Source organism: Sceloporus occidentalis, unplaced genomic scaffold, assembly GCF_023333645.1.
Source record: "Sceloporus occidentalis isolate IW3139 unplaced genomic scaffold, rSceOcc1.0.p SCAF_322, whole genome shotgun sequence".
Classification (NCBI taxonomy): domain Eukaryota; kingdom Metazoa; phylum Chordata; class Lepidosauria; order Squamata; family Phrynosomatidae; genus Sceloporus; species Sceloporus occidentalis.
Genome location: NW_028317302.1, coordinates 251,574 through 262,458, shown reverse-complemented (window position 1 = coordinate 262,458; position 10,885 = coordinate 251,574). Strand labels below are relative to the sequence as shown.

The following is a 10,885-nucleotide window of genomic DNA, read 5'->3' as shown; positions in this document are numbered from 1 at the left end:
TCGTATTCATTGGTGGGGACGCAGATCCATAAAAGAGGAAACGCGGTAGAGGGACCAATCCAGGCCCGGCGGCCACTGCCAGGAACCCGACCAATGAGCCGGATGAACTCTTCAGCGAGCTTCTCCCTTTGTGGGCAAATGCGGTAGATTTTGGTGAGCTATTTACCCCACGGAGCGATGACGTGGCCGACAGGGCGTTAAGGAATCCGCATCGGAGGCGCGCTGGCCGCAGCGATGAGAAGGAGCACTTATTATACCGGCCATGGCTCCGCGAGCAGGACATCAGCTCCATCGACGAGGAGGAAACCATGTCTGTAAACCATTGCCAAGAGAGCCGCCAAGGGGTAAACGGCACTAACCTTCTCCCGCGTTCATAGCAAGAGGTGAGAACTTGGACGATGAAACCGAGCATGCGCCTCGTCACATCTTCACTATGGCTAATGTCAGATACAGGTCCAGGGTGGGTTAGGCCGAGGTTACGGAGCACGGCCACGACAATGCCATGGCAGGACTGGGGTGCAGCATGTAACAAAAATCCTAAAATTAGCATTTCCACAAAGTGCTGCACAGAGCCCCGCAGGATGGGTAGAGGCCGTGGCTGGCACCAGGAGAAGCTGAGCTGGCACAGAGCCCCGCAGGGTGGGTAAAGGCCGCGGCAGGCACCGGGAGAAGCTGAGATGGCACAGAGCCCCGCAGGGTGGGTAGAGGCCGTGGCTGGCACCAGGAGAAGCTGAGCTGGCACAGAGCCCCGCAGGGTGGGTAGAGGCCATGGCAGGCACCGGGAGAAGCTGAGCTGGCACAGAGCCCCGCAGGGTGGGTAGAGGCCGTGGCGGGCACCAGGAGAAGCTGAGCTGGCACAGAGCCCCGCAGGGTGGGTAGAGGCCGCGGCGGGCACCGGGAGAAACTGAGCTGGCACAGAGCCCCGCAGGGTGGGTAGAGGCCATGGCGGGCACCGGGAGAAGCTGAACTGGCACAGAGTCCCGCAGGGTGGGTAGAGGCCGCGGCGGGCACCAGGAGAAGCTGAGTTGGCACAGAGTCCCGCAGGGTGGGTAGAGGCCGCGGCGGGCACCAGGAGAAGCTGAGTTGGCACAGAGCCCTGCAGGGTGGGTAGAGGCCGCGGCTGGCACCGGGAGAAGCTCAGGTGGCTTGGAGAACACACAAAGGTAACATCACTTCAGGCTGAGTGCAGACAGGGAACTTCATTTGTACAGAGCGCGCCGGACGGAGAAGAGCGGACTGGGGGCTGCCAACGCCTTCTCCGCCACCCCAAAAATCACTGGAGGTATCGGTAAACTTTGAAGCAGTGATTGCCAGAATCTGCCACCACCACATGGCCATCAGAGGTGAGGGCCAAGCCCTGGGGCCCATACAGAGGATCAGCCATGGTGTTTATGTAGGACAAGAAGGAGCCAGAGCTGTCGAACACCTGAAAGATACACGGAGTAAAAGGCAGAAGAAAGTGAGGTGGGAGGACATGAACGAGGAGGCCTCCAGTAATATTACCCCAGACCCGCATGGTGTTACCCCCCCAATATCCCACTATACTGTTATAACATCTCTCACATTTATCATCATTAAATCTCCTCTGCCCTTCTGGTGGATGACCCCCCTGTCATTCGGGGGCGCACCCCCTTACCTGGATTCTGCTGTTGCCCCAATCGGCCACAATAATGTTTCCGTTGGAATCCACTGCAACTCCAGTGGGGGCATTAAACTGTCCATTGCCCTCGCCGTGGGAGCCAAACTTATGCAGAAACTCTCCATCTGCGCTGTATACCTAGGGTAGGGGGGTAAGAAAATGGTCAGAGGGAGGTCAGAGGAAGAGGGGGAGGTCAGAGGGAGGTCAGAGGGTCATGCGGGCCACAGACTAAAACATGACAGAAAGAGACTTAAAGGAGCATTGACAGGGAACGTATAGAACTCTATACTCACCTTGACTGAGTGGTTGTGAAAATCGGTGACTATAATTTCATTCTTGTTATTAACGGCCACAAAGTGCGGACCTATGAAAAAACAGAACGATTAACAGACGTCCCGCGACCCCGTGACTCCCCCCGATACAGAGCGTCCCGGCCAAACGGATCGGTCACCCATAGAGCAGGTCATTATTTCCTGTAAATCATCCAGTTTGCCCATTATCTCACGACGATTATGGTCTGACTCCCAAACCACGGACCCTACAACCTGGACAGGAACGGGGCGGGGAGAAGATCCACACCAAAATATGGGAGACCTGGGCCGTTCCCACCCCATCAGTTTTGGTTCATATAGAAGACCCTCCAGGAACGCAGAATTCTGCGCCGCCCACCCAAGTTTGACGGCGAAAGAGCAAACGCCCACGAAGCACCATCTTTCACACCCGCTGGCTTCACAGACGCGATTCGCACCACCCAACGCTTAGTAGTCCCCTGATGGTGTCACAGCTCCCTCTCCCGTCCCCCTGATGGCTTCACAGCTCCCTCTCCCATCCCGATGGCGTCACAGCTCCCTCTCCCGTCCCCCTGATGGCGTCACAGCTCCCTCTCCCGTCCCCCTGATGGCGTCACAGCTCCCTCTCCCGTCCCCCTGATGGCGTCACAGCTCCCTCTCCCGTCCCCCTGATGGCGTCACAGCTCCCTCTCCCGTCCCCCTGATGGCTTCACAGCTCCCTCTCCCATCCCGATGGCGTCACAGCTCCCTCTCCCGTCCCCCTGATGGCGTCACAGCTCCCTCTCCCGTCCCCCTGATGGCGTCACAGCTCCCTCTCCCGTCCCCCTGATGGCGTCACAGCTCCCTCTCCCGTCCCCCTGATGGCTTCACAGCTCCCTCTCCCATCCCGATGGCGTCACAGCTCCCTCTCCCGTCCCCCTGATGGCGTCACAGCTCCCTCTCCCGTCCCCCTGATGGCATCACAGCTCCCTCTCCCGTCCCCCTGATGGCGTCACAGCTCCCTCTCCCGTCCCCCTGATGGCGTCACAGCTCCCTCTCCCGTCCCCCTGATGGCGTCACAGCTCCCTCTCCCGTCCCCCTGATGGCGTCACAGCTTCCCCCTGATGGCGTCACAGCTCCCTCTCCCATCCCCTGATGGCGTCACAGCTCCCTCTCCCGTCCCCCTGATGGCGTCACAGCTCCCCCTCCCGTCCCCCTGATGGCGTCACAGCTCCCTCTCCCATCCCCCTGATGGCGTCACAAGCTCCCTCTCCCATTCCCCTGATGGCGTCACAGCTCCCTCTCCCATCCCCTGATGGCGTCACAGCTCCCTCTCCCATCCCCTGATGGCGTCACAGCTCCCTCTCCCATCCCCTGATGGCGTCACAGTTCCCTCTCCCATCCCCTGATGGCGTCACAGCTCCCTCTCCCGTCCCCCTGATGGCGTCACCGCTCCCTCTCCCCCAGTATTTTCGCGGCGTTACCGTCCAGGCTCCCGGGCTGCTGCTTGTCTCCAGGTCCGCGGCCTCCAAATCGGCCAACGAGTTTCCCGTTGGACTGGAAGATGAAGATGCAGCAGGACTTGTTATCCACCACAATCAGGTGCCCGTTCCGATCCACGGCCACCCCTTTAGGACCCATGAGACGTCCAACACCAACTTTGTTCTAAAGGCGGACAAAACAAATGGGATGAAGAAAAGTAACGGATGAAACCCCGGCGGATGATTAAAGCAGGGAGGAACATGCATGAAAAATAATCAGAGAGGCGAGAGGAGACAGGACTGGGCGACGGAGGACGACATCGGGCAGAAATCCACGAGATCTCCCCAACAACTCAAGACTCCACGGCCGAGACGGAGCATCGGGGAGGCCAGCGGCACGCAGGATGTCCAGGTTTACAGCCAGGCTGGGCGGTGGATCGCGTGCCCCACGCCAGAAAGCCAGTGTTGGCAAAAACGTTGTGTTTCCAGCGGGGTTCGCCCCAGCCACGCATAGCATGCATTACACAGCATGGTGCAACTACCTTAAACTTGCCCTCTGGCGAGAAAATGCTGACCCAGCGGTTGTCATAATCGGCCACAATGATGTCACCATTCATATCCACGGCCACCCCCGTGGGACGCTGGAGCTGCCCTGGGGACCTGCCGCGTACCCCAAAGCGCAACTTAAACTGCCCTTCATTGGAGAATACCTGCATGGAACAAAGGAGAGGAGTGGGTCGGGGGAAGGGCACTTGGAGTATAACAGTGCGGAGGGAGCGAGGGGGCTTTAGGCAGGCGGGCGGCGGCGCCGGCAGAGGTTACCTGGATGCACTGGTTGTTGCTGTCGGCCACCACAATCCGGTTGTTTCCAGAGGCGGAGATTCCCTGCAGATTGGAGAATTCTCCTTTGTCCCGGCCGCGAGCCCCTGAGAGGCGGAAAAAATTAAGGAGAAGATGAGACGTTAGGAAGAAACCCCCCCCCATCGCGGTAAAAACGTGTCCTGCCGCGGGGGTCCGCACAGACCCCACGTTCACCCTCTCAGAATATAATAACACCTTCTCTTCCTTCAACAGATCTGTAAGATTTGGGAAAAGTGGCCGATCTATACCCAAAATACAGAGCCCAAGCAGCCTCTCATTCTCGGGATCTGCAGGATTATTCCTCCCCACCAAGTTCTCTCTCCTCCTGCCACGTTTCCATCCATTAGCTCACAGCTGTGACCGCTCCCCGTTAGAGTCTCACCCACTCTCAGGATCATCTCGTCCTCGATGGGGTTCTCCTTCTTCTTGTTGGTGCTGTACATGCTGGAGGGCCGCCTCACAGCTTTCTGCCGGATGTGCCCCCCGCTGGGAGATTTCACCCTGCGTTTGACGTCTTCGGGGGAGGCCGGGACGTCCCCGGGCTTCACGGCTCGCACTTTGAATGGACTGCCGCGCAAGGGCTGCCCATACAGGCGCAGAGACAGATGATGCTCGCCTTCTTGGCGCGGGGTATACTGCACCTCATAAGTCCCATTCTTATTGTCCGTCACCTCTCCTTCTTGTGCCCCCCCATCAGGGCCGGTCAGGTGGGCTTGAAGGTTGGCATTGCCGCTTCGGACCAACTCCCCGTCCTTATCTTTAGTGGTGATGGTCACAGAAGTCTGGTGTCCCACCAGAGCCTGCCGCAGACCTTCCCCCGTGGCCACGGAGGCATGCGCGACGGCGCTGGTGGTCAGCAGGGCGCCCAGGTTCTGAAGGGATCGCCGCAGCCCCTCGGTCTCCGCTCGAAACTCCAGCTGAGGGTTCTGCTGCGGATACAGAGGGAAGTCCCGGGAGGCCAACTCGTTCAGCCGCTCGCTCATCTGCTTCCTCACCAGCAGGACCTCCGTCTCCGAGCCGTGGCCCAGGGCCTGCTCCGTGAAACGCACGCTGCTCTCCATGTTGTCTAGACCTTGGCGCAAAGAGGAAAGCTGAGCTTGTAGGACCTTTGGAAAGAAGAAGGAACATGGCAGCGTGTTACCAGCGGGAGGTCCCGGGGGGTCTGCATGGGGCAAATGTGTAACCCAAGAATAGCACTGCCGTCGGGTACTGCCGCTGTCTGACGGGGCCCTATACTCACAGGACCTGACACCACCAATAGTGCCCAACCTGAGGCCGCTGTCTGACGGGGCCCTATACTCACAGGACCTGACACCACCAATAGTGCCCCAGCGTGAGGCCGCTGTCTGACGGGGCCCTATAATGACAGGACAGGGAAGTGCCGGCCGCTTTCTTATTCAAACATTATTTGCGGGGCGCCCCAATTTAGTTGCCAGATTACAGGGCAGATCCGATGCCCCGTCACAGAAGTGCTTTGTCACCAGATAGGGGTATAAAGAAATAAATATGGGAATGGAGGAGGTTCCATCTGACTCTGATGGCAGCAAGGCCTGGGGGCAACTATGCGGGCGTCAGGGGCGAGAGGACCCGCGGGGGGGGCACCTGTGTGGGCGGCAAGGGCTCGAAGACCTGGGGGGGGCACCCGTGCAGGCGATAGGGGCGAGAGGCCCCAGGGACACTTCTTCCCATGCATGCTGTGGAGGGGCATTGCTGGCAGAGGTGTCTCTAGAGAGCCTCCATCTGCCCCTTTTACCAATTGCCCCCCTGGTATTCGAGGACGACCTCCAACCTCACCTTCTGCTTGCTGATGCAGATGGCCTCCAGATCCTGCAGTAACCAGCTCTTCCGGTGCTGCAGCGCTTGCTCCAACTCCTCGAAGGTGATGCAAATCTCGTTGACCGCCGCGCTCTTCCTCTCACTCAGCTGGCGACTGATCTCACTCACAAGGTCGATCGCCGAGGTCAGCTGAGGGATCCTGGAGGGAAAGGAGGACATGTCACACTCCCTGGGGGAGGCAATCTGATGCACACTCACTACATTCGGGGAGGGGTAGATAAGTGGAACAGCCTCCCAGCAGAGGTGGTAGAGGGTAATACAGTGAGACCAACAACGGATTAAGGTCTGAGTCTCTACAGCAGACTAAGTGGGGCAGATAAAGTTTCTATGTACATGGTAGATACCCCCTGAGCGCTGGCTCCGGAGAGGTTATCGGGGCTCCGCATGGGGCGGGGACATAGACTCCGCCCACACGCCCTCCCACGCTTACAATAACCCCCCGGTTTACCTGCTCTTTATGCTCTCGAGCTGGCTCCGGAGCGACGCTTTGTGCTGCTCTAGAACATCCCCGAGGGGCACGGTGCGGTGCTCGCGGTGCTCCCCCTCCGTGCACTCCGCGCACATGGCCGTCTCGCACGAGCCGCAGTAATACTCCATGGTCTGCAAGAAACGCAAGAGGGGGGGTGGGTGAGCGCTGCAGGGACGCCGGGCAAGGGAAGCACTACTACTACTACTTCTACTACAGGGGCACTTCTCACCTTCCCCTGGTGGTTGGGGCAGGACAGGGGGGTTCCGCACGAGGGGCCATCGCTCTGCAGAACGCTCTGCTCCTGGCGGCCGCTCTCAGGACTCCGCTGCAGAACCTCCATGAGGTTTGTGATGAAGAAGTTGTTCTGCAGGGCAGAGACGCCCCGCTCGGGTAAGATGGAGGTCTGGCGGCACACGGGGCAGGACAGGGTCAGACTCTGGGGGGGGATGTAGCTCTGGAGACACCTGAAGGGGGGCAAACAGACCCGATGACACTTTGTGTCCCCTCCCCACCAGATGCTGCACGGCCCCCCCAAGACCATTCCGCACCCAGCACCCCCCGCCACACACAACCCCCCGAAGACCATTCCGCACCCAGCACCCCCCGGCCCACACACAACCCCCCAAGACCATTCCGCACCCAGCACCCCCCCCCCCCCCACACACACACACACACACACACACAACCCCCCCAAGACCATTCCGCCCCACACACACAGCACCCCCCGCCCCACACACAACCCCCCAAGACCATTCCGCACCCAGCACCCCCCGCCCCACACACAACCCCCCGAAGACCATTCCGCACCCAGCACCCCCCGGCCCACACACAACCCCCCAAGACCATTCCGCACCCAGCACCCCCCCCCCCACACACACACACACACAACCCCCCCAAGACCATTCCGCCCCACACACACAGCACCCCCCGCCCCACACACAACCCCCCAAGACCATTCCGCACCCAGCGCCCCCCGCCCCACACACACATACACACACACACAGCACCCTCCCCCGCCGCCCAAGACCATTCCGCACTCAGCACCCCCATCCCACACACAATCCCCCACCAAGACCACTCCGCACCCAGCACCCCCCGCCCCACACAGCACCCCCCCCGCCGCCCAAGACCATTCCGCACCCAGCACCCCACACACAATCCCTCACCAAGACCACTCCGCACCCAGCGCCCCCCGCCCCACACACACACACACACACACACGACCCCCCGCCGCCCAAGACCATTCCGCACCCAGCACCCTCCATCAAAGACCATTCTGCGCCCTCTCACACACACCACCCCCCTTTCCACCCAAGACCATCCCCCCTCGTGGCCGCCGGGCTCTTACCTCTCGCAGAAGGTGTGCAGACACGGCAGGACCTTGGGGACGTGATATCTCTCCAGACAGATGCTGCACACCAGGAACTGCTTATCGATCTGACGCACCACGGGGCTCGCCATGACGACGGGGAAAAAACTCACCAATCGGCTTCGCACTGGGAGACAGAAACACAGACGCCAGTTACGGGTCAGACTGCGAGAGCGCGCAGGGCCACAGAGAGAGAGAGCGAGAGAGAGAGAGCGCAGGGCGAGAGAGAGAGAGCGCGCGCAGAGAGAGAGAGAGAGAGAGAGAGCGCGCAGAGAGAGAGAGAGAGAGAGAGAGCGCGCGAGAGAGAGAGAGAGAGAGAGAGCGCGCAGGGCGAGAGAGAGAGAGCGCAGGGCGAGAGAGAGAGCGCGCAGGGCGAGAGAGAGAGCGCGCAGGGCGAGAGAGAGAGCGCGCAGGGCGAGAGAGAGAGCGCGCAGGGCGAGAGAGAGAGCGCGCAGGGCGAGAGAGAGAGCGCGCAGGGCGAGAGAGAGAGCGCGCAGGGCGAGAGAGAGAGAGCGCGCAGGGCGAGAGAGAGAGCGGGGGGCCACAGAGAGAGAGAGAGAGCGGGGGGCTACAGAGAGAGAGAGAGAGAGAGCGGGGAGCCAGAGAGAGAGAGAGAGAGCGAGGGGCCACAGAGAGAGAGAGCGGGGGGCCACAGAGACAGGGCAGATCCAGCAGGGGCGGGCACCTCACCGGGGCAGATCCGGCAGGGGCAAGTGGCTCACCGGGGCAGATCCGGCAGGGGCAAGTGGCTCACCGGGGCAGATCCGGCCAGGGCAGGTGGCTCACCGGGGCCGATCCGGCCGGGGCAGGTGGCTCACCGGGGCCGATCCGGCAGCGGCAAGTAGCTCACCGGGGTAAATCAGGCGTTTTTCGCCTCGCAGGCCTCAGGCTGACTTTCTCCGGCTGCCATTGTACCAACAGCTGACAGCAGTGACGTCACATGGGCACCGCCCATTGCCATGCTACGCCCATCACTAGCGTTACCCAGCCGTAGCTCCTGCTATAGCCATTCGGACACCGCCCCTCGCCGTCGCAGCAGGCAGTCACGAGCGCCGCCTCCGGTTTCCATGGTTAAGGGATCTTAGTAAACGGTGAAAGACACAGTGATAGAGCATGCGCAGTGTACCCCGGTCTGGGCGTGGCTTACACACAAAGCGAAGGTATTAACGAACTAGTCGTACATACACATTAACTGTATCACGTAGTACATAGCGCCCTCTTATACCACGGTTAGCCTGGCCAGTCCTTCTCCCCAAATCCCCGTGCACCCCTTCACCATCGTGATGTTCCTCTTTCTTCCTCTGATCCCCTCCCCCTTTCCCTGATGCCCCTCTTTCCTCCCCACAATACCCTTCTTCGCCTCTTAACCCCCCTTTTTTGTACCCCCAATGGCCTCTCTCCTCCCCTGATGCCCCTCCCCCTGTGCCCCTCTTTTCTAGGAGGTCAGAGTCATGGGCGTAGGAACCCCTAAAAATCTGGGGGGGACAGCATTTTCCCCCATCAGATCCCCACTTTCTCACACTATCTACTCCCTCTCCCCCCTCTCACACTTTCTTACTATCTACCCCCCTCCCTACCCTCCCTTCTCACTAGCTACCCTCTCCCTACCCTTCCTTCTCACTAGCTACCCTCTCCCTATCGCCCCCTTCTCACTAGCTACCCTCTCCCTACCACCCCCTTCACACTAGCTACCCTCTCCCTTCCCCCCCTTTCTCAATAGCTACCCTCTCCCTACCCCTCCCTTCTCACTAGCTACCCTCTCCCTACCCCCCCTTCTCACTGTCTACCCCAGTTTTTTCTGCAGTGGGCCACTTCATCAGAATTGTATACGTGCGCGGGCCGCACTCATTTTTCACTGTGAGAAAATATGGCCTTTAATAAAATATGCAGATTAAAATAAAGTAAATGACACAAAACGTTTACTTTTCCTCTCACTGATTTCTGGGCCTAGAAAGTTTTGTGACTACAAATTCAGGACTCAGGATAATTAAAAATGAAATAGTTCTATTTATTCTAGGGATGCACCAAAATGAAAATTCTTGACCAAAACATTCACGGTTCACTTAGCCAAAACCGAAAATGACCCCCCACCTTTAAAAATAATAATAAAAACTCACATTTTTAATAAAAGTAGGTAACACACCACAATTGGACAAATTTTTTTTTAGCAATATGGCTTGGCATGATAGGAGTGTGATTGCTAACAGCAATCACACTCCTATCATACCCAGGCAGCCAGTACATGCTGGTACAGGGTGGCTGTAAGTGATGACCCCATACTGCTGGCAGCATCAATACACAAGGGGGGCAGCTAGCTATGTTTCAGCATGTACTGGCTGACTTGGCATGATAGGAGTGTGATTGCTAACAGCAATCACAGTCCCATCATGCCTAGGTTCCAGCACTTACACATCCAACCAGTAAATGCTGTAACCTAGGCATGATGGGACTGTGATTGCTGCTAGCAATCACACTCCTATCATGCCAAGTCAGCCAGTACATGCTGGTACACGGTGGCTGTAAGTGATGTGCAGACCTCATACCGCTGGCAGCATCAATACACAAGGGGGGCAGCTAGCTATGTTTCAGCATGTACTGGCTGACTTGGCATGATAGGAGTGTGATTGCTAACATCAATCACAGTCCAATCATGCCTAGGTTCCAGCACTTACACATCCATTCTATCACACACACGCTCATTCATTCATGTACTAATTCATTCACAGATTCATTCCCTCAATCACGCATACTCATTCAAACACCCTCCCCACCCCCTTACCTGCACTGCAGCTCCTCGATGCCGCTCACAGTCTTCAGCAGAGGGCGCGGCCTCCCTCTGCGTTCTCTGGTACTGCACAGAGGATGTGATGTAATGTCACGTGAACTCTGCTGGGTTCCGGTTCCTCTGTGCAGTACAGAAGACCCTCCCACAGGTAAGTTGCAGGGCTCGAGGTGCGGACT

At 58.8% G+C, this 10,885-nt stretch overlaps 1 protein-coding gene across 2 annotated transcripts; it reads right to left on the bottom strand.

Annotated features, from left to right (window-relative positions):
• Positions 1-1,273: 1,273 nt before the first annotated feature.
• LOC149274587 (tripartite motif-containing protein 3-like) lies at positions 1,274-8,016 on the bottom strand. 2 transcript variants are annotated; one of them, XM_089505302.1, is made up of 11 exons: positions 7,904-8,016; positions 6,785-7,019; positions 6,535-6,686; positions 6,045-6,225; positions 4,633-5,356; positions 4,212-4,315; positions 3,932-4,099; positions 3,393-3,573; positions 1,933-2,003; positions 1,637-1,777; positions 1,274-1,426 (listed from the first exon to the last, which is right to left on the bottom strand). In XM_089505302.1, the coding sequence occupies exons 1-11, from the start codon at positions 8,014-8,016 to the stop codon at positions 1,274-1,276; spliced, it is 2,223 nt and encodes a 740-aa protein (XP_089361428.1). The 2 variants fall into 2 exon arrangements, with proteins under 2 accessions (XP_089361428.1, XP_089361429.1); XM_089505303.1 differs by having other exon boundaries at positions 1,933-2,010; positions 3,412-3,573; positions 7,904-8,004.
• Between the last annotated feature and the right edge of the window lie 2,869 nt (positions 8,017-10,885).